The sequence below is a fragment of the Erpetoichthys calabaricus genome, chromosome 9 (assembly GCF_900747795.2).
Source record: "Erpetoichthys calabaricus chromosome 9, fErpCal1.3, whole genome shotgun sequence".
Classification (NCBI taxonomy): Eukaryota; Metazoa; Chordata; class Cladistia; order Polypteriformes; family Polypteridae; genus Erpetoichthys; species Erpetoichthys calabaricus.
The window spans coordinates 30,321,748-30,346,380 of record NC_041402.2 but is presented as its reverse complement, the minus strand read 5'-3'; the positions used below and the strand labels follow the sequence as shown (position 1 = coordinate 30,346,380).

Below are 24,633 nucleotides of genomic sequence, written 5' to 3'. Positions count from 1 at the left end.
GAAGCTCGAAATTGAGCTCAGGTACATCCTGTTTCCCCTGATCATCCTTGAGATGTTTCTGCAGCTTAATTGGAGTCCACATGTGGTAAATTCAGTTGACTGGACATGATTTGGAAAGGCACACACCTGTCTATATAAGGTCCCACAGTTGACAGTTCATGTCAGAGCACAAACCAAGCATGAAGTCAAAGGAATTGTCTGTAGACCTCCGAGACAGGATTGTCTCGAGGCACAAATCTGGGGAAGGTTACAGAAAAATTTCTGCTGTTTTGAAGGTCCCAATGAGCACAGTGGCCTCCATCATCCATAAGGGGAAGAAGTTCGAAACCACCAGGACTCTTCTTAGAGCTGGCCGGCCATCTAAACTGAGCGATCGGGGGAGAAGGGCCTTAGTCAGGGAGGTGACCAAGAACCCGATTGTCACTCTGTCAGAGCTCCAGAGGTCCTCTGTGGAGAGAGGAGAACCTTCCAGAAGGACAACCATCTCTGCAGCAATCCACCAATCAGGCCTGTATGGTTGAGTGGCCAGACGGAAGCCACTCCTTAGTAAAAGGCACATGGCAGCCTGCCTGGAGTTTGCCAAAAGGCACCTGAAGGACTCTCAGACCATGAGAAAGAAAATTCTCTGGTCTGATGAGACAAAGATTGAACACTTTGGTGTGAATACCAGGCGTCACGTTTGGAGAAAACCTGGCACCATCCCTACAGTGAAGCATGGTGGTGGCAGCATCATGCTGTGGGGATGTTTTTCAGTGGCAGGGACTGGGAGACTAGTCAGGATAAAGGGAAAGATGACTGCAGCAATGTACAGAGACATCCTGGATGAAAACCTGCTCCAGAGCGCTCTTGACCTCAGACTGGGGCGACGGTTCATCTTTCAGCAGGACAACGACCCTAAGCACACAGCCAAGATATCAAAGGAGTGGCTTCAGGACAACTCTGTGAATGTCCTTGAGTGGACCAGCCAGAGCCCACACTTGAATCCGATTGAACATCTCTGGAGAGATCTTAAAATGGCTGTGCACCGACGCTTCCCATCCAACCTGATGGAGCTTGAGAGGTGCTGCAAAGAGGAATGGGTGAAACTGGCCAAGGATAGGTGTGCCAAGCTTGTGGCATCATATTCAACAAGACTTGAGGCTGTAATTGCTGCCAAAGGTGCATCGACAGAGTATTGAGCAAAGGCTGTGAATACTTATGTGCATGTGATTGTGCATGTGATTTCTCAGTTTTTTTATTTTTAATAAATTTGCAAAAACCTCAAGTAAACTTTTTTCACGTTGTCATTATGGGGTGTTGTGTGTAGAATTCTGAGGAAAAAAATGAATTTAATCCATTTTGGAATAAGGCTGTAACATAACAAAATGTGGAAAAAGTGATGCGCTGTGAATACTTTCCGGATACACTGTATGTAACTTTTTTCATTTAATATGGGAGCCACTTTCTGTGGAATCTGGTTCAGCTGCACCACTTGGTCTATGGTAAATCCGGTGTTTTGACGATTTGTGCTGCCTTGTCGAAATATGCTACACATGCAAATATTTACACATCTAAAAGTCAAAACATTGAAATGAACATAACATTTTTATGGCATTACTCACAATCAAATGTATACTGCACTTCTGCATAACAGCTTTGGCGCACATTTCGATAGGCTGTATGGTTTGATAGAACACAAGTGTTCTGTCCGTTTGTGCCACCATGTCAAAATATACTGCACATGCAAATATTTACACATCTAAAAGTCAAAACATTAATTTTGATGGTATTACTCACCATCAACCAAAGTTTTTTTTCTAAGGTTGCACAAACCAGTCATATTAGGCTTAAATTAACAACAATACTGGACAAAAAAAAATTGAAATTAAAATAGGAAAGGCATTGGATTGCGGTATTGGATGTTTGCTCCTACTGACTTAAACAACAAATAATAATGTTAGCATGGTCTTTTTACTTACTTTAATTTTATTTATTTAAGTAACTGACTTAATGACTTACGACTTTAGAATAAATGTATACTGCGCGTGCGCAAAACAGCTTTGGAGCGCATTTCGAATGGTTGCGTGCTATGACAGCACACCAGCAATGGAGAATTTCGGTGGTGCCCCCGTTTCCTTGATGAACTAAGCACGTGCTAATTTTACTCAATGGTTAAACGAGCTCTGCTTGTCTGTGTGGAGTCTGTACCTTCTCCTCATCTCTGCCATGGTTTTCTTTCCACATTCCTGAAGAGGTGTGTAATTGCCGACTGCAAGACGTGTGGATGAGCGTCTCTGTGAACGAGGTCAGCCAACGTATTGCAAGGACAGGTTGACAGGTTTCGACTCTCCACAACCCTGCATTGGTTGAAGTAACCAACCAGTAATGAAGATCCCCGACTTCACCTCTGTAGCCTCGGTCACCCACGGAGTTGTACAAACTCCACAGACACCTAGAGAGATGCTCCCCGTGACGCTCACTTTGACACCTAGCTGCCAAGTCGCTTTCTCTACCTAGTTAATTGCTCAGCAAACGAAAAGTTTTTCGTGTGTCCGGTGTGATCAAATCCGACTCCCGGCCCCGCAATTCCTCCAGATGTACAAAGGTAAACTTACCAGCTGCCTGAGTTTCTTCGCACCCTGCGGGGACCAGGAGAAAAAGCAAGTGCCAAGCGACGCATGTCCATTGCAGTCTGGCAGCTGGAAAAAAATTAATGTATTAGTAACGAGACGCGAACACTACACACTGCCATTCACCTAAAGTTTAGGAAGGTCACGTTCACTCACCGCTACACTTCGTGGCCACTCGACGTCTCCACCCGGGATGCTTGCGGCATTCAGCTGAGCCTGTTGGGTTCTGAGGCGGCGTCACCAGCATGTCCACGGTCTCCTCGTAAATGCCAGCTACCTTAACAGTGCTCGAGAAAGGAAAACGTCTGTAAGCGCACTCAAGTAAATTGTGGGAGACGGAGGATGTGCACAACCGGCGCTCTACGCCCCTTTATGCTAATTCATAATCTGGCGTTGCAGACCCCTTCAGGGTGTGTATTTAACAAGAACACAAAAAAAGAGAAGAACAAGAAGAAAAAAAGAGAAGGAAGAATTGATTAACCGGCTAAAACATTAAATAGTCCCGTAGAAAGTGCGTTGCTTTGAGCGAGGTGCCCACAACATGTAAGTGTCATCCTGGAGACGCGGCATTTCACTCCGTAAAGCGTTCGAGTACGGGTTCAAGTGCGCGTTCTTTGAACATTTAGGAGAAAAGAATGATTAAATGGATGTAAAGATGAGGGAAAATCATCGCATATGTTCACAAGATACTCATTTTAAACGTTGTATCAACAATAGTTAGCCTGTAAAGGAAACAGAGGTAAATTATATTGATATTGGTGCTTCTTTATAATTAGTAAGTACAGTTAATTTAGCCAAAAAATTCTATCTATCTATCTATCTATCTATCTATCTATCTATCTATCTATCTATCTATCTATCTATCTATCTATCTATCTATCTATCTATCTATCTTTTCACCGTCTGCTCAGTTTATCGTAGATTTAATTTTAAATGGGTATATTTGCCATTTTTACAATCAGTCCCCACTCAATAATCCATAATAACAAAGTGAAAATGTTATTTCAGAAAAATTAGAAAATTTATTAAAAATTAAACACTGAAATCTCTCATTCATATAAGAATAAAGACCTTTTACTGTGGCACTCGGCAACAACACCAGCACTTATTTCTATAACACATTTTAAGTTAAATATATTAAAATTTAATATAGAGAATGTAGCTCAATCTGCTTTTACAAAATGTCAGAAATATATGTAAGAAAAGGAAAACACACTAAAAGTAGGTAAGATTTAAGATGAATACATAGCAAACAAAACTCAATAAATATGGACTTAACATAAAATAGATACATAATTAGTAGATTGGTAGAGTCCTTATATATGGGGTCATTATTATATCTCTATAGAAGAGTCCAATAACAACAAAAAACAATACAAACTCCACACTCCTAAAAATAAAGGTGCCCATAACTAATGGGCACAATAGGCACTGGCCGGGGTCCCAAGAAGCATAGGGGCCCATATTGTTTCTGATGCCTATGCATGTTTCTGTCTTGCCTGGGGGTCTATGATGCTGGTAAGACAGCCCTGGGTGCCAGCGGGGTTCTTCAGGGCGATGCCGTAGAGGAATCATTTATGGTTTCCAAAAGATCTACCCTTCTCTATGAAGGTTCCAGAAAGACCCTTTATGTATTTAGATTGGTAACAGGCTCCATATAGTAAATAACTGCATGAATAGATGGTAAGAGATTTGTAAAATATCAATGGATCATGATTTTAAAAGGATTCTTGTTGCATACAATAATAACACAGGCTAAGTTCAGGTTTTCTTAATGTATCTTAATGCCCGGTAGCCTACCAAACATTAAAGGTTGTTTTTAATACATACGAGGAAGTTTTTTAAAGCACAAAGAACCTAATTCATATGCAAAGAACCCTTCCCAGACTGAAATGGTGCTTGGTCAAGCAGTAGTTCTACGAGGAACCACACAACAGAACCTAGTAAAGAATGATAAGATAACTTTAAAGAACCATTATTTTAAAGATAAGCTGTAGAAGAAAAACTAAATCTGCAGGGTTTCCAAGGCCAAAGGACCACCAAGCCTTCACAAGGCATTCTACCAAACATAAATGAACTTAGGTTTCTCGTTATTTTTAATAAAGCAGTTCTAATAGTAACAACCCAAGAGAGATCATACAAAAACAGCACAGTAAGAATGTAACACACTAGAATGTTAATATTAAAGAGAAGGTCCATCCAGTGAAGTCCATGTCCAGTTTTGCATACACGTACAGTCTCCATCTCCATTATAAACAGCAGCAAAGAGCATCGACCGGGAGCGGTGGCACAGACAACTGAAAAATGAAAACAGATTAGTCACTAATAAAATGTAACTAAAGCAAAACATTAAACTGCCAACTTTAAACTATTAAAGCATGCATATACAGCAGACTAATCAAAGGCCAGATTCACAAACATGGGTCTTTACAAGTTTTTTAAAGATTTCCACAAAGCCAGCCTGGCATATTTCTATCAGCAAAGCATTCCACAATTTAGGGGTGTAAGTGCTGAAAGAGACCTCACTAGTTCTTTTGTGCCTGGTCCTCAGTGTGTTGAAGGATCTCAGATTGTGCATTAGAACAAAGAGTGAGAGACACTCCAAAATATAGGCAGGAGCGTGGATTATTAACAGCCTTATATACGATCAACAGTATTTTAAAATTGATCCTAAAGGATACTGGCAGCCAGTGTAACAAAGCTAAAACTGGTGAAGTAGTCTCAGATTTTCTTCTCTTGGTTAAGACTGTTGCTGCCATGTTTTCAACTAGTTGAAGCTAATTTATGTAATCTAGTAATCTAGCCAGGGTTGGGGTGCGAGCTGGGTTGCCCCTTTTAATTCCAAAAAACTGCAACACAAGGGTGCAAAACACAAACAAGAATCATCTAGGCTGCTCAGCTTGGCTCATAGCTCCTCACTGTAGTTGATAGCTCCTAATGAGATGCTGAAATCTGGAGGCGTGGGACCTTTAAGGCTATTCGGTCAGAAGGGGCAAGGTCAGTATATCTTAAGGGGTGTCTTTTCACTGCTGCAAAGTAGAAAAAGTCAAGATAGTTAGCCACAGCACCCCCTCTCACCCTGCCAGGGTATTGCATACCTGGGCTGAGCCCTCAAAGGAGCTCCTTTGATGCGCATGCATGACACTGGCTAGAAAAATTAATTTTTCAGCATCCTGACACTTCAGTACGGACCTAAGTTTTGCAATATTTCTTAAATCAAAGAAAGCAGACTTTGCAATATGATTAATATACAACTTGAAATGTAATTCTCAATTTATTAAAACACCTAGGTTTTTTACTTTTGACTCCTCATCCTGTTTGCTTTATTTCTCCTTGAGATGTTCTAGAACCTGACTGGAGTCCTCCTGTGGCAAACTGAATTGACTGGACATCATTTAGAAAGGCACACAACTGCATATATGAGGTCCCATAATTTACACACTGCATGTCAGCATGAAAACCAAGCCATGAACTCCAAAGAACTCTCTGTAGACATGTTTTCAAAAAAGTTTATTAAAAACCAAAAACTGAAATCTCTCCTTTATATAAGTATTCCGACCCTTAATTCAGTACTTTGTAGAAGCCCATTTGGAAGAAATTACAGCTTTGAGATTTCTTGGGGTAAATTTCTACAAGCTTTGTACACCTGGATTTGGGCAGTTCATCATATTCTTGCTGGTAGATCCTCTCAAGCTCCCTTACATTGGATGTACAGAATCTGAAAACTGCCATATTTGTGTCTCTCCACAGATGTTCTGTGGGGTTTAAGTCTGGTCTTTGGCTGTGTGTTAGCCACTGTGCCATAAATGATGGGAGTGCTGCTGAGAGATTTGTTCTTCTGAATGTATTTCCAACTTCTGAGTGACCATCGGGTTTCTGGTCACCAAAGGCCCTTCTTGCCCGGTTAATCAGTTCAGTCTGACTGCCTGTGATGCAGTGTATTGTGGGATCTGAGGCAGTGTGCAGTTTTTATTATCAACAATGCATATCAGCTCAGACTTGTGGATGTGTGGCACTCTGCTGCGAAGCTATGTGGCCACAGAGTGTTCAGTAGATGAGGCACAGTGTGTACATCATTACAGGGAACACTTGTGTCCATAAGGTGGAAAAGGAGCCTGGGAAAAGAGCAAGGAAAGAGAGAAAGATCTAGAGGAAGATAATGGAGGTTTGATTGTGTATGAAAAGTAAAGCCAGGATTGTGGCAGAACTGCTATTATACTGTAGAGAGAAGGTTTTACAGTCATTTCTTTTCAGTATTTTGCAAACAACACCCAAAGCTACTTGTCTTTAAAACGAAAAAATTAAAACTCTTCAAAACCTTTGTTGAACTGCTTGGAGGACATCAACGCCTCGATGGTCTTAATTTTTCGTAACTTTAATGAGAGGTACTCATTTTTCAACCTAGTGGGGCCAGTGATTCCCCCTATTTTATGCTCGGTCCCTTAGGATTATTTATTAAGCCCTCCGCAAGAAATTTGGGTGTGATTATGGATAATGTTTTTAAAATGCACAATTAAATTAGAAATCTAATTTCCAACTAAGACTTTTATCTAAAGTCAAGCCCTTTATATCAGTTGATGATTTTGAGAAAGTTACACATGCTTTTATCTCATTGCAGCTCGATTACGGTAATGCGCTGCATTCTGAGGTCAGTCAGGCTGCTCTCTCCCAACTTCAGCTAGTACAGAACACTGCAGCTCGTCTCTTAACCATATCACCCCAATACTTGCATCCCTCCATTGGCTTCCAATACAGTTTAGGAAAAACATTTAAGGTCCTCATCTTTACTTTTAAAGCTATAAAAAGACTGCCCCCACACCTTAAAAACCTGAAAAAGTTGGGATGGTATGGAAAAAGCAAATTTAAAAAATGCAGCGATTATTAAATGTATTTTGACTTTTATTTTATTGCAGACAGTATGGTTGGCTGGGATTGGCTCCAGCAGACCCCCGTGACCCTGTGTTCGGATTCAGCGGGTTGGAAAATGGATGGATGGATGGATGCAGACAGTATGAACCCAAGAGAGTTCATGTTTTGTCTGACCAACTTCATTTCATTTTTTAATAGACATCCATTCCTGCACACTGAAAAAAGTATAACTTCCATTCAACTTAAAATAATTAAGGTAATAATTCACACTTAATATTTTCAATCTGAACCAATATAATTATTTTTATCTAATTGAACCCACAATTTTTAAATTGAGGCAAATCATTTAGAGTGATTGGGTGCAATTCACTTGTATTATACTGAAGTAAATCTATTTTTTAAGTTGTTACAATTTAAAATGGTTTATTGGTCGTAACTGGTATTTATGCTATTAGAAATATCATGAACATAATACATTCCAATGCTGTACTTTTTACATTTATTTTAAAATCTAGTGCAAATACACAAGAATTTTGCAGTGTAAATCTTAAATATACAACAAAAAATTATTAAACATTTCTACAGCTTTCTTGAAAGTATGTTTTATTACGAGTTCTTATACTAAAAATTTACAGTTGAGAAACAGGGTTACTTACCAGAAATCCTCCGTTATAAAAGTCTGCTGCTGAAAATGACCAGACCTGCATAGCCACGTCCTCCACTCGGGAAAGTGTTCTTCTTTTTTGGCAGTTGGAAAGCCAACATGCTGGAAAGGTCGACCGGAAGAAAATACAAACGGCCCCTCAGACACAGCACATGAACAACCTAAAATATTACGTTACCTGAAATAGGATTTTTATGTTTATTCCCTCCACCATAACTTACTTGGGTACAAGCAATTTTTTTTTTTACTTTGATTGAGATCTGAAACCAAATATTTCAAGCTACAACACTAAATGACTGATCTTAAGTTGTCTGAAAGAGAAAATTTACGTTGAATGAACAACATCAATGTTATACTTTTTTCAGTGCATCTCAGGCCTGCAACACACTCCAAAAACAGTTGGGCTGGTAAAGCATTCAGCATTTTGTAACATTGCCATTCCTTCTTACAACACTTCAAAGATGTTTTGGAAACTGAGGATACAAAGCAATGAAGTGTTTCAGGTGCTACTTTGTCCCATTCTTCCTAACATGTCTTAGGGTGTGCAACAGTACAGGGCCATTGTTGTCATATGTTTTGTTTCAAAATTCTTCACACATTCTCTATTGGGGACAAATCAGGACTGCAGGTAGGCTAGTCCAGTACCCAGACCCTCTTTTTTGGCAGTCATGCCTTTGTAACGTGTTTTGCTTTGACTTTTGCACTGTCACAACTTTTTCTGGTTTGTGGTTGTATATAAGAGAATAAGGATGTGCTCTCTCCTATCAGGCACAAGATGTGACAGTTAAACACCACTTTCAGAAAAGGAATAAATCGTTAGGTAAACTGAATATTGTTTTGTTTTTTTGTTTTTCTCTGACCTGCAGGCAACATTGCTACTGCAGGACCTGAGTTCTATTCCTTAATATGAGTTAACTGCATTGATGATAGCAGTACCCCAGGCCTCATTACTCTCCAAGAATTTGAAACAGGAATGGGGGGGTTGGTTACAAAAGGGTGTGGTTCCCCTCCAAGGCAGTCATAAGCATTGGCGACTACACATACAAAAGGAATTTTAATTCAGGTCAGCCAGATAAGCTCTTTGCTTTTCATGCGTCAGAGAGTTGTTGCTACTGAAGATGTTGTGTTCAATTAAAGTCTAAGGATTTTAGGCTCATTTATTGCCATATATGGCAGGTTGAAAAGGTGCAATGCTTCTAAAGGTGTATTTGCCACCACCAAGGCAAAGTTATAAACACTGCCCACACTGAAGACATTGTTTCTTAAACTTAATGGTTCCCAATCTTCTCTACGCCTCACACCCCAAGAAAACAGTTATGTTTGCACCCCCTACAAAGGTAATACCACATTTGAAAATGAAAAACACAAATTTCTAATTTTTGAATTACATACAATACCTGGGGGTGAACAAATTGAACTCAAAAATAAGCGTTTAACTCAGTGCATAACATTTAAATATAAATTGAGTAATATACCTTTATAAATCTCAATAATCTTGTAAATGTGTCCCCCTGTGAAAGTTACTCGATTGATGATCCGGGGGTTGGGGTATTACACGAAGTATTAAACAGCGTGGGAAAATGACACATGATCAATGATCAAGGGGTTTAGGGATTGGAGACCTCCATGAAACTACGGGTATCAGTGTACCGACAAGCAATAAAACACAGTTGACAAACTTTGTCCCCTGATAACACCTGTCCTGTAGTTCAAAAACAAATGTGTCGCATGGTTAAAGTTGCTGCACTACTGCCAGCAGGACCGAGTGTAAGCGGCAGGTGTTGCATCCAATTCAGTCCCCAAACCATAAAGGCCAAATTAAATGTCAATCAGACCTTAAAGTCACTGGTGTTTCACAAACAGGACTTGCACAGTAATCAATACCAGATATCGGCCTTCTCTACGGAGCATTAGAAGGTCCAAATACATTCTCTTAAAAAGGGTTATTCGTATTTACGAACACTCCACCCGCAGCAAGGAATCCATGAGAATGCACATTTCTGCATTTCCTTCACAGGTGGCTACTGCACGGGCAATGTTCAATTCTTTTCATATCATAGAACAGGAGCACAACTCATAAATGGCATACAAATAATTGCACAGTACAAGACACTGACTGCACCACGATAAAGTCAGATAAAGCACCTCGTTCAATTTTGGAGAATTGTGACACAGCCTTCCTGTTTGTCACATCCCCTGAAATGCCATCTCGTATCTCAGTTTGGGAACATCTGCTTTAACTCTATTGAATAGGCCATTAGAGACGTGTCAGATAGATAGATAGATAGATAGATAGATAGATAGATAGATAGATAGATAGATAGATAGATAGATAGATAGATAGATAGATAGATAGATAGATAGATAGATAGATAGATACTGTACTTTATTAATCCCAAGGGGAAATTCACAATTGGTTGATTGATTGGTTGATTTTACACCATCCATCTCTCACTGAAGCTGCTCCTCTGTCTGGAGATGACACTGTTTAGTGGATGTAGTGGATTCTCCATGATTGACAGGAGTCTGCTGAGCGCCCGTCGCTCTGCCACAGATGTCAAACTGTCCAGCTCCATGCCAACAATAGAGCCTGCCATCCTCACCAGTTTGTCCAGGCGTGAGGCGTCTTTCTTCTTAATGCTACCTCCCCAGCACACCACTGCGTAGAAGAGGGCGCTTGCCACAACCGTCTGGTAGAACATCTGCAGCATCTTATTGCAGATGTTGAAGGACGCCAGCCTTCTAAGGAAGTATAGTCGGCTCTGTCCTTTCTTACACAGAGCATCAGTATTGGCAGTCCAGTCTAATTTATCATCCAGCTGCACTCCCAGGTATTTATAGGTCTGTACCATCTGCACACAGTCACCTCTGATGATCACGGGGTCCATGAGGGGTCTGGGGTTCCTAAAATTCACCACCAGCTCCTTGGTTTTGCTGGTGTTCAGGTATAGCCCAGCATGGGTTTAAAACACAACGAAATGCTTTTAGGTTGCCTTTTCTTAGCAAACGTTTTCTAAACATGCAATATTTACAAGAGAAATAAACAATTAGTCATCAGAAGATACATAACATACTGTTGCATTCTCAAACCTGTTTAATGCAAGTCATTGCTGAGGGGGATACGGCTTATTCTAAAAGCACAAAGAGCAAGGCAGGAGCCAACACTGCACAGTGCATCAATTCACTGCCAGGGAGACAACTGAGAATCAACAATAAACCCTAACATGTGCAGCACTTCTTTGTATGTGGGACAGATATTGAAATAACTGAAGAAAACGTTACACAGACAAATGGCAAGGCAAGGGATTTGAACCCATGAGGCAGCATTTCATTGGGAAATGAAACTGAATGCTGTATTATAGCGCAAAATATCTCATATCTAATGCTTATACTACTCAATAATAATAATAATAATAATACATTCTATTTATATAGTGCCTTATACTAATATAAATAAACCCTGTTTTTTCTTTTTTATAATATTGTATGGTGTAAATGAATTAGTATCAACTCGCTGGAAAGGTTTGGGGCACCCACCCTAACCCTAACCCTAACCCAGGCTGCAAAAAGGTATGAAAATTGACACAAACTGTCCTTGTTGAGTTCCAGACTGAACTGTCTTAGTGGTGGAAAAGATGGAGGATTTAAGGGGTGATACCGGATGTGATGTCATCTGAGGCCGGAAACTGGAAGTGACATCTTTCTTGGCACCGGGACCAGACGTGACATCATGCCCTCCTAATTGCACGTGTGTGACAATATCTATTTTAGGCAATAGGACAATCTGTTCATGAAGGGTGCTACCAAATAGCACTGGGTCCCTGGGATTGATTCCTGGTGTACATTTCCTCAGCTTACTACAATTTCATTATGAAGATGTTCACATCAGGTTCATTTTGGTTTTGAAATCAGTTATGTGTACTTGTGTAGGCACAAGTGTGCTCTGTGATGAACGAACACCCCATCCAGTATTAGTTCCTGCCTTGCTGATCCTCCTGATGCTGTCAGAGTGTAAGAAAGCTGAACTATTGTGAAAGAAGATCACATAGACAGATGTAGAATATGCAAACTCAACTGGCCAGGAAATGAAAGTGGACTCTTGGAGATGTTAGACAGAAGTACAGGGTCAGTTGTGCCACATACCCTGGAATTCTTATTTGTGTTCGTTCTGTTATGATCCATTAAGTAAAAAGCAGTAACAAATATAAAGATTATTAATGCAAAAGCAAATAAATAGCAGTATAAGGCAGCAATGTATTAACAGGTATAGAACTCCTAAACCCCAGACACAATTACCCCAAGAGAGTCCCAGGTGCAAATAAATGTTTCTTTTATTCACAATACCTTCTTTTTTTTCCAGTATTCAAAGTCCAGACAACAATTACTGATGAACACAATGTCTCCTCCTCCTCCTCCTGTTGTGTTTTGTCCTCTGACTCTACCCTTGAAGTGAAACGGCTTCCTTTAATGGTAGACCCAGGACTACTTCTGAAGCCATGGTCCTTGTGTAATGGAAGCACTTCTGAGTCAAACAGAAGCCTCCCATACAGCACCCCCCTGGTGGCACCCAAGGACCCCCACAGAGTCATGCTTCAGAAATACTGGTCTCAGGCTAGTCAGTGAGTGTCCTGACTGGGGACAAACTAGAGGAGCATAGTCCCCTCTCATATGGGGTAATGAACTGTTCAGAATCCCCACTCCCCAACCACACCAAAGTCCATCCATTACTCATTTATCCTAATTGGGATAGGAATCAATAACCATTCCATTATGGCCTCCTAGGTGGGCAAGGTTTGACCATTCGTATAATTCAGGATGCCAGTCGATCCACCATGGTACACACAACAGACAAGAACTAACATTACAAGCTGACATCTCTCCTAAGTTGGTCCCAAATTTATATCACTTTTAATGAAACAAAATTGAAAAATAATTACTTAAATACCTACAGGTTGAGAAGCCTGTTTCAGTTGATATTTTTGTGGTGTTTTATTTCAGAATTAATATTAGATAGAATAGATAAAATTCTTTATTGTCATTATGCATACACATAACAAAATTTTTTGTTGGTAGGACTCGGCTTCAAGGCAGAATACTTATATACACAATACACTATAAATAATAAAATAAACATAATAAGTATAAAAGACAGCAGCAATAAGACATCATCGAGTCCAGACTTTTCCTGAGGTAGTACGCCTGCAGAGACCAGTGATCTGTGTGTGTGGGTCTGCAGGGGAGGAATACAAGTGTGTGTGTTTGATTACGAGGGAAAGTGCGTGTGCATGTCTACAGGGGGGCAGGCTAGGGTAGATGTAGATGTATGTGTGTATCAGCAGGGGCAGATGGACTTCACAGCTTTGGGGAAAAAGCTGTCTTTCAGTCTGCTGGTACGTGTTTTTATGTTTCTGTGCCGTTTTCCCGAAGGCAGTGGTACAAACAGACCATTTACCCGGATGGGTGAGATCCGCAGCTATATTTGCAGCCCTCTTCTGCACCCTTCCAGCATATACAGAGTCCAGGTCTAGGAGAGGACTTCCCACGATCCCCTGTGCTGTTCTCACCACCCGTGCCAAGTCCTTCCTGTCCTGTGCTGTGTAGCTGCCGTACCACACTGTCATACTGTGACGGAGAATGCTTTCAATAGCGGATCTGTAGAAGTTCGTGAGCAGCCGAGAGGAGAATCCAGCACGTCTCATCTTCTAACAAGCTTAACATTTACATGTACTTCTTTGGCTGACGCCTTTATCCAAGGCGACTTACAATATTTATGATATAATAGGTGACATTTCTTTAGCTTTTCCAGTTGGAGCACAGGCAGGTCAAGTGACTTGCTCAGGGTCATAAGGTGTCAGTAGTGGGATATGAACCCGCCATACACAGTGGACTCAAAGATACACTCTATATGCATACTTATCACCTTTGGGTATTTGGATATAGATAAAAAAAATAGTAAGTTTATTTTAATACAATTACGTAAAACAAATGTTTTTCAACAAATAACACATTCACATTTAACTTCACTAAATATTGTCATGTCATTTTCTAAACCATTTAATCCAGACCAGGGGTGCCGGAGCCCATCCCAGTTAGCATGGGGAACAAGGCAGGAACAAACCCTGGACAGGGTGCCAGTCCATCACAGGGTATAAACACACACACACACACACACATACTCACACGCCAGGGCCAGTTTAGCCTCATACATAACCTGCATGTCTTTGGACTCTCAGAAGAAACTGGAGGACCCCGAGGACACCCACACAGACAAGAGGAGGACATGCAAACTCTGGGATGCAAAGCCTGGTCTCCTTTCTGAGAGGCAGCAGCACTACCACTGGGCCACTGTCCCACCCTAAATGTTATTGTTGTTGTTGTATTTCTTTTGAATCAAACATTTATATTTATTTGCTTAGCAGGCCCAAATTATCCAAAGCGACTTACAAAAAAAGGTACACAATCGAGTAACAATTGGTTCAGCAAGTGTAATAGGACAGGTAACAAAAGTTGACTGCCACAAATGCAAAGATTGTAACTGAAACATTTACAATCAATAAAGCAATTACATTTAGACAAATAACAAATAACCAAGAATATACAGTATCAGAATTGGCTTTTGAAGGTGAAATAAAATGATATCTGGATTGGGATTCTTTCAGCTATCAAGCTTTCATTCAATTCATGATGTTAGCTCTACTGAAAGACATTTTTGACTTCAGAAATGTAATGAAGCAACTGGCAAATAAGTTAAAGTAGAATAAATCCTGATGAACAGTCAGATTCACACTTATCCAAACATTAAAATTCCTTTCAGTTCACAGAACCTGCTGGTAATATTACAGTATATTATAAACAGCTCATCAGACACTGTGATATGGACTCTAAACTCTTACTATACCCGTGTACTGAAATAAAAGGGCAGGCCCCTGCTTTAAATGTGCGATCTTAAGCAAGATTATAATAGAAGGCCCAATATACCCAAAAAAACAAGTCACGTTATCTGTCTGCCAATCTTTACAATGAATAAGAAACACATACATTTTGTTTCAGAGTTAACTTGATGTTGTGATAAACTGTAGGAAATGAAAGGTGGCTCACTGTGATATCAGAGCAAATCTTTTATGTTTCTCATAAGAGGATGTATGTTGTAAATGGACAAATTCCTTTCCATTTCTGAAATTTTAATTGAATGTCTCTTTCTTATTGTTCCCTAAGATCATCAAGGGGTAAATTTCTTGAAATTTGTTAATATACTCCGGAGATGCCACCTGGATCTTCATCCAAGCTAACCTAACAAGTGAAAGATGCAGAACGTTGAATAAATTGCCCTTTTACAATGCTTCTAGTTTGTATATCGAAGAAAAAGCGTACCATCCATCCATCCATTATCCAACCCGCTATATCCTAATTACAGGGTCACGGGGGTCTGCTGGAGCCAATCCCAGCCAACACAGGGCACAAGGCAGGAAACAAACCCCGGGCAGGGTGCCAGCCCAATTCAGGGCGAAAAGCGTATCATCAAAAGGTTAATTTACAGCATAATAGTTCAAAGGTCACAAATTCAATATCAACATAGAGATCCCTAAATGTCACCACTAATGACTTTCATAGATAAAATATTGCAGAGGATAAACAGGGCTGAAATGAGTGATAAACTTGTATAAGAACAACTGGTAAGAAATGATCTCCCTTAAAATGTGTCCTACATTGGTTCCATATCTTTTGCCAAGGTTTGCATTGGGTGTGACGAGGATGGATAGGATTAGAAAGGAGGACATTAGAGGGTTAGCTGAAGTTGGACGGTTGGGAGACAAAGTCAGAGAGGCGAGACTGCGTTGGTTTGGACATGTGCAGAGGAGAGATGCTGGGTATATTGGGAGAAGGATGCTAAGGATAGAGCTGCCAGGGAAGAGGAAAAGAGGAAGGCCTAAGAGAAGGTTTATGGATGTGGTGAGAGAGGACATGCAGGTGATGAGTGTGACAGAACAAGATGATGAGGACAGAAAGATATGGAAGAAGATGATCCGCTGTGGCAACCCCTATCGGGAGCAGCTGAAAGAACAAGAAATAGAATTGGTTCCATATCTTTAGTAATTGGTGAACCCCTGGACTGCTGGTACAGTAGCTAGTGGTGACTGGAGTATAGATCTGAGCATAAACAGAACATGTTAAACAAGATGTCCTTTCTATGCCACACCAAGCAGGTCTGGTATTGTGGACTTCTGCCAGCTTCCAGTGTTTAACTTTATAAATATTTGCAGCCCAGAAAGCCAGGTAGTGGCTTGCTGCCTTACATTTTAGATCTCTGTGAAGTCGTTGTCTTCTTGAATTTGAGATAAAGGTTTGATTTTGTCTCAGTTCATAGGGGTGGGCTCTTGTGTGTGGAAAAGTTGACATCAATGAGTCGTCACTTGGAAGTACAATACATACAATGCAGCTGAATGAAAAGAAGAGAAGTGTGTGTTTTGGACTTAAAAAGCAGAAGAGAGGTTAGTCTGTCTGGTGTGCTGTTTTTATTGAACTCTGACAAAATGGAAAAAGGTAAAAGAGAGGCAGAGGCTGTGGCTGAAATGATCATACCTGGAAATCATTTGTACAAGCATGAGCACCGCCAGGCAGAACATTAATAGATTTTCTAAATGTGGGGAGCTCATCTAAGATGTGAAGTCGTGAGGCAAGTGTGTCATTTGTCATCCCCTGCAATTCCTAGTTATGTAATTTGACATCTTCAGGATGACAAGATCCGGGCAACTTCATTCACATGATTTCTGACTAGACAGAACATAAATTCATAGTGGAAAACTGTACAAATTAAATTCAAACAGCTACTTTAAAAAACTAAGAACTGTATACACAATATATCCAAAGTATGGCGTGAGTAAAGAAACTACAGTATTGCCTAATACTGAATACCTGTTATACCACAGGTGGCGCAGTGGTGGTGCTGCTGCTTTGTAGTAAGGAGATTGGGGGTTCACTTCCCGGGTCCTCCTTGTGTGGAGAGCGCTTTGAGTAGTGAGAAAAGCGCTATATAAATGTAAAGAATTATTATTATTATTATACCAGGATACTATGATGATGAGCATGATTGTAGGAGAAATCACATTATATTGTGTGTTGGTGCAAGGATTAGGAAACAGTAAGCAAAATTTGCTGCCCATTTAGCAATGATGTTGGTAGCATCTAGCACTGCAGATGCTGATTATGCAGAACTTGTCATTATATACGGTATAACAATTTTCAGAAGAGCTCAGGAAAAGCTCTCCAAGTAGCCCAGTAAGTCGGCCATAGAGGTTTAAATGGCTTAAAAATTAAAAACCATAAAAAATGCATCAGAAAAAGACAGATTAGAAAGGTAACATTTTCAGTTTTATAAAACATATCAAAAGCCAAAATAAATCTGTCTGGAGGTTCCTAAACTCACTACACGTGGGCTTCTGCTCTTTCTTAGTTTGCTCATCCATTGCCAGTCCCTTTGTTTAATTAATGTACTGTAGTTTGTTAAAAAGCTCTTTTCTGTAAATCCAAAATATTCTACCGCCACATCACTCCCTTTTAATGAAATGAAAGAAGGTGCTTTTTTTGTCAGAGCTTTTTAGGTTGGGTTTATTTTCAGAATAAAATGTATGAAATTTGTCAAGGTCTGAGCGTCATTCATCTATTTTCTCAACCAGTTTATTCCCATGAAGATTCATGGGTAGCCAGAACTTGGTAAAAGTAAGCAAAGTAATATGGGGGCCTTTGGCATTTAAAGAAAGCCAGCCCTTAATGTCTGATGGCAATAGCCTATAGCCAACAACTTTGACATTACTGGCCTGCAATTTCTTAGCGTTTCATAATTACGCTCATTGCAATTATCTGACCACAAATTTCTGCTGCACTGTTAAGAAACAGGATGCTGAAGATTTTATTACACTATGTGGAAAAAGATAAAAGTTTACACAGTTAAGAAGTGTTGATGCAATACCCTTTACTAACCTGTACTGTTACTCTAGGAAAATAAAATATTATATTAAAATGTACTTAATTAATTTAATATCTCTGCATTGGAACTGTTCATAAGTTTCAATTGCTTAAAAAGGTTTTATTTGTGATGCTATTTACATAGACATGTATAGCAATGTATGCATACAAATTAGCAACCACATATCATTGAAGACACAGTAAGTTTATTGCTTTAGAATTATGGTGGAGCGGATTTCCTAAGCCATGAACTGTAGGAGTTCAGCTAGTCCATGTTCAAGTTTTAGAGGTACAAATGAATACATCAAAGGTTGATGGCTCGTTACCTGACCTGCATTACTCAAAAATCCCAATGAATGTGCTGCCAACGGCACAATTGTTAGTGATGAGACTTGCACTTACATAGTGAAGCAGCAGCCGCTCAGGGTCTCAGTTTCTGTTTGAAGCAGTGTTATTTCAAACACATCCTCAGAGTTTTTAACTAAACACTCACCTCAAACTCAATAGGAGCACGTCTTCAAAAAATGGTCTATTGCATACAGGTGTATTATGCATCTGATGTCTATCACTAATTTCTAAAAACAGAAGTATATTACTCAGTCTTTTTCAACCTGTGTATTAAAAATTCAAATGGATTTCTACGCATGTTAAACAGTATTTTGTTTTTGGAAGTGCAGTTGATTTAACACAAGCTTATTATGCAGCCTTTATTATATGTCACTTTTATTCAGCAGTTTTCTCTGTGGGGTTAGTAGTACTAGGGTGTCGAACTGTGTTAGCCATTATGGATGCAACGAGAAGTCAAGCAAAATGATGCCTTTTATTGGCTAACTGTAATACGCAAGCTTTCAAGACAGCTCAGGCTCCTTCAACCCGCCTTAAGAAGGGGTCTGAGCTGCCCGCAAGCTTTCGTATTGTAATTTGTTCAGTTAGCCGATAAAAGGCGTCATTTTGCTTGACTTCTCATTGCATCTCAATGGGGTTAGAATGACTGCCTGCAGTCCCTAAGAAATGCTGATATATTTGATAGATAGATAGATAGATAGATAGATAGATAGATAGATAGATAGATAGATAGATAGATAGATAGATAGATAGATAGATAGATAGATAGATAGATAGATAGATACTTTATTAATCCAAAGGGGAAATTCACAATTTGTTATGATATTGTTTATGATACAATTTGTGTGATGTTAAATAAGATCAATGAAAACTGCCAAAATTTTAAAAATTTTAGTTAGTGATTTAGTTTTAGTGATTAAAAGTCAAAATAAATCAAACCATTGCCCTTACTTATCAAAGTAGAAAAACAATCTTACACTCTTAAAAAAAGGTGCCAGAGAGGTTCTTCAGAGTGATGCCATAGGTCAGGTTGGGGAGTATGCACTGGTACAACATGTTGCCGCACCCATCACATGACAAAATAGTGAGGGATCCTGGTTGGCAACCCCCCAGGCAGACACACGGTCCAGTCCCACCCTCAGGAAATGACCCTCTATCTGCCACAGCCAGGTGTTACATGGGCATCCCCTTTGCCTGGTCCATCTTCTCGGGTCCTCAACAATGAGGATCCTGCGAGCCAGATCACCCTCGGCAAATCATGCCACATGCCCATAGTGCCATAACTGATGCCATTGGGGAGTCATGTTTTGTTCCCAAAAGTCCCATCTATATCAAGGTTCCATAAAGACGCTTTATTTATTTAGATCGGTAACAGGCTCCATACTGTGAATAACCATGAATAGATGATAACAGATTTGTGAAATACCAGTGGGTCAGGATTTTAAAAGCATACATCCAAGTAACACAGGCGAAGTTCTGGTTTTCCTAATCTTTTAGTATCCTGTAGCCCACCATACATTAAAAATTTTGATTTTTTCTATATATTAAGACATTTTTCAAAGCACAAAGAACAAGCTTCATATGCAAAGAACCCTTCCAAGAATGAAATGGTGCTTGGTCAAGCAATGGAGCTATGAAGAACCACCGAACAGAGTAAAGTTCGGTATGGTATAGTGCTTTTACTTTTCAAGAGTGTAATTGGCTCATAAGTCTCAGAATGACACAATGGTGTGTCTAAGAATTTGCTCAGTGAGTATACATTACAACTCAATTTCTAGAGATAAACTGTTCTTGTTGTTGGTATTAAATCCATTACATGCAACGGCAGAACAGACATTGTGTTAAATAGTTCTTTAAAAAATTCCATCATGTTAGTTGCTAAGTGCCGTTTTAATATATAAAGGTGAAACTTGTGACCCAGTTGAAACTTTTTTTTTGGGAAACAGGAGGATTCATTTTATTTTTTTGGCTTTACTGCCCTCTAGTGAATTTCAGTGCAAACTGAACAATCTTGAAAATTACAAATGCCGTAACAGAAAAGGATGATCTGCCCCTCAGAATGCAGAGGGGTTTTTTTGGGAGTTTTTTCTTGTCTTCTTAGAGAGTCAAGGCTGGGGGGCTGTCAATAGGCAGGGCCTGTTAAAGCCCATTGCGGCACTTCTTGTGTGATTTTGGGCTACACAAAAATAAATTGTATTGTATTTTATTGTACTTTTCAGAACTTGGACATTTCTGTAATGTGAATCCTTTTTTGATTGATCGTAGGTAATATTCTAATATTTTGAGATACCAGATTTCTGATTTTCCTGAGATAAAAGGATTGAGATATTTCATTTTGGGTGTAATGAAAATAGCATATACAGTATGAGGATTTATCTTTTTGAAATAAATTACAAAAACAAATGACCTTTTTCATGATATTCTGATTTTTTGAGAGGTACTATGCTACAGGGTGCTACATTCATATCTAGACAACCTTTGGCTTTCCTTGTTTGTATTTTATACTTTGACAGGTAGGAAGCTCATTTAAGTGAGATCCTGATGCACCGTGTCTGGCAGGTCTTTTCACATCACCATTGGAGGTCAGAGTGCAGGATCAGCCATTGTACAGCCCCTCTGGAGCAATTCTCAGGTTAAGGGTCTTACTCAAGGGTCCAGTGGAGTAGGACCCCTTCCGGCAGTAATGGGTTTTGAACAGGTAACCTTCCAGATACCAGCGAAGATCCTTAGCCTCAGAGCCACTAAGAAGAAGACGGGGGGTGATCATGGGGGATTTTAACTTTCAAAGCATCAAATGGAAAAATGAAGCTCATGATAAATGTCTATTTTCTCACCTAGTTTGTTGCAATCCCAGCATGGGGTAATGCCAGTCTAGATTTTAAACAATAAAGGTATAATAATCAGAGCAGAGGTAGTTGATACCTTAAGCATCAGTGATCACAACATGGCTAAGTTTGATCTTCAATAACATACAAATGCACAATAAAACAAAGACTTCTGATTTTCAGAAAACATACTTTATGGGATTGAGGAACATCTAGATAACATAGAATGAGTCTGGGAAGGATTGGTCAAGATCAGATATTCTTTTTATTCATTATTGCTTACTACTTACTTCATCATTGCCAGAGGTGACAGAGATAGTTGTTTAGAAGCATAAAAGGTATTTAATAGCGTGTACTGCAATTTATTTACCAGATTCTTCCAATTGAAATTTGTAACCCAACAAATGGCTTGGATTAAAATGACTGTATTCTAGATTGTCAATATACATTTACAATGTTAAAGAGTATGCTGTGAAATACTGTGCTCATAGGTCTAAATTTGAACAATATCCCTTTTTTATTCACCTCAATTATATGTCCTTGGAGCCACAAGTACACACGTCTTCAAGAATTTTCTCAAACACAAATACATCACAATACATAATCACTGAAGAAGGAGCAGTGTCTTTACAGGGACATCCGTTTTGTGAACCCAGTTTTTCCAATTAAGATTCACTGAGGACCAGCTGCATTGGTCACAAAATGTTTTTACATTTTATTGTAATACAGCTTTGAATCACAGGGGATTTCATTTGGCTTTGTTGACCCTGATCAAAAGAAAAAAACTCATTCATGTCAAAGTGATAAGAGATATCGGCAAAGGGGTCTAAATTAATTACAAATATAAAATAATTGATTGCATAAATATTTTTTCCTTCTTCAGGTCACGATTAAGTAGATGGACCTTTGGCAGCCATGACAGCCTTGTACTATCAGCTGTGCACATCTGGACACGACCATTTTTGTAAAATTGCTCAAGCTCTGCCAGGTGGGAAGGAATTGTGAGTGAACAGCTAAACATTTTTAAATTGTTTGAGGTCTGGACTTGGCCACCCCAGGACAATGACATTGTTGTTTTTAGCTATTCCTGTGGAGCTTTGGCTTTATTGTCTTGCCTGAAAACAAATCTTCTCCCAAGGCATAGTTTTCTTGCAGAGTGCATCAGGTTTTCCTCCAGGATTTCCTTGTATTTTCATGGATTCATTTTACTCTCTATCCTCATCAGCCTTCCAGGGCCCGCTGCAGAGATGTATCCCCACCAGTATAATGTTGTTGCCACCACGTACCACATAATGCACAGTGTTTGACTTTCACTAAACATGGTGTTCAGTCTGATGCCAAAAAATCAGTACCTTCCAGCAAACTCTATCCGAAATGTTATGTGCTTTTTACTTTTTTTTAAAGTGGCTTAATCTTTACCACTTTCCCATTAAGTTGCACCTGGTGAAGCATCTGGGCAATTTTTTTACGCACAGTCTCTCTCCCATCTGAGGCACTGTAGCTTGTAACTCCTTCAGAGTTATCATTCATCACTTGGTGGCCTGCCTCACTCGTCTTCTTCTTGCATTATCACTCACTTTTCATTTGACTGGAGGCAAAGGGATGTTCAGCGACTTGGATATTTTCATATCTCCTTTTCACAGAGTTACCTTTAGTGCAACCATTCTGACTCACTTCACGTTGGACCTTCCACATACAGGAGCATTTATATTGAAATTAATTGAAACCCCATACAGGTGAATACATGACTTCTAAAACTTATTGGCTGCACCAATGAATTATTTGTGTAAATAGTTACGTGATCAAGTACTTTGTTTAATATTTGTAACCAGTAACGGCGCACTGCACAATAACGTGCAGTGAATACACTTGACTTGAGCATTCCTAGATTTCATCCTCTTTCTCTGTACGTTTACCATTCATTTGCTCAGAGGTTGATGTGCTTGCTGCTTCCTGAGCAGCTCTTCTTTTCTCCACCCTAGTGGCCCGATTCTTCTCTTCTTTAAACAGCATCTTTTCGCATTAAAACTGATTATGTCAATGTTTATGCTGCAATTACTTTGTAAGTTTTCTTTCATTTTTCACTTAAGCCGGCACTTAAGTCTTCAATCTGCCTCAAGAATTGTTTAAGATATGAAGCTGTAGGGGAAGTGACGGCGAAGGTGGTAGGGATGAGAATGGCACTCATACACATGTGCTGCACGACCATCCTGCTGGCTGCTGCTAAGAGTTGATTCTACAATAAAATAAAAATAAAAATAAAAAGAAGAATAACCTTGGAGGTCAATCATCACTCCGAAAGCGAATAGTAGACGTCACGTAGTATATGTGTACCAAATTTCAGGTCAATCGGTCAAACGGTTTACAACAGGGGTGTCAAACGTACGGCCCGCGGGCCAAAACCGGCCCACTAGGGGGTTCAATCCGGCCCACTGGATGAATTTTGAAAGTAAAAAAATTAATAAAAGACACGAACTCGAAATTCGTAATAAAATGCAATTCCTAAATCATCCGCTAGGGTGTTAGTCAGATGAGAGGGGCGCACTGTGTTAGTCAAAGGGGAGGGGTGCACTGTTTTAATTAGAGTAAAAGAAGCAACAACTCTGCCACTCTGTAGTCTACCTTATTTTCTACTCACCTTGACACCCTCATTAGCCAAAATGTCTTTGTCAAAAAGGAGAAAAGTGGATACCTAGTGTAGGGTTTTCCAAGAGAAATGGACCACTTCCTATTTATTCACAGAGATAAATGGGAAACCTGTGTGCTTGGTGTGTAATCAACAAGTGTCGGTGCTCAAGGAATATAATATTCGGCGCCACCATGAGACTCATCATGGTGGAAAATACGACATCTTGCAAGGACGACTGAGGAGAGAGAAGATAAATGAATTGCTGGTGGGTCTGAGAAAACAGCAGTCAATTTTCACTCGGAGCCGAGAGGTCAGTGAAGCAGCAGTAAAAGCCACCTACGTAATTGCTAACGAAATAGCATTAGCATCAAAGCCGTATTCCGACGGTGAGTTCGTTAAAAGATGCATGATGAAGGCTGCAGAACTCGTGTGTCCTGAGAAGCGACAAGCATTTGCCAACATTAGTCTGACGAGAAACACTATGGCAGAGAAGATATCGGAACTATCGGCTGATTTAGACAGGCAGTTGAAACACAAGGTCAAGTCATTTCTTGCATTTTCTGTTGCAATTGATGAGAGCACTGACATTACAGACGTTGCTCAACTGGCCATATTTATTCATGGAGTTGATGACACATTGACCGTCACTGAGGAGTTCCTTGAGTTGGTGCCTATGAGTGACACCACAACAGCTGAGGACATTTTCGGCTCTGTGGTTGGCGCGCTGGA

General features: G+C 39.8%; 1 protein-coding gene across 1 annotated transcript in view; it reads right to left on the bottom strand.

Moving 5' to 3' along the window:
• The window catches only part of ptgs1 (prostaglandin-endoperoxide synthase 1), a 65,827-nt gene extending 62,899 nt beyond the window's left edge, over nucleotides 1-2,928 (bottom strand). Inside the window, exons 1-2 of the mRNA XM_028809232.2 lie at nucleotides 2,766-2,928; nucleotides 2,595-2,678 (exon numbers count right to left, since the gene is read on the bottom strand). Of these exons, the coding sequence (XP_028665065.1) occupies nucleotides 2,595-2,678; nucleotides 2,766-2,856 (175 nt within the window). The 5' untranslated portion in view covers nucleotides 2,857-2,928. The remainder of the gene's footprint in view (nucleotides 1-2,594; nucleotides 2,679-2,765) is intronic.
• Between the last annotated feature and the right edge of the window lie 21,705 nt (nucleotides 2,929-24,633).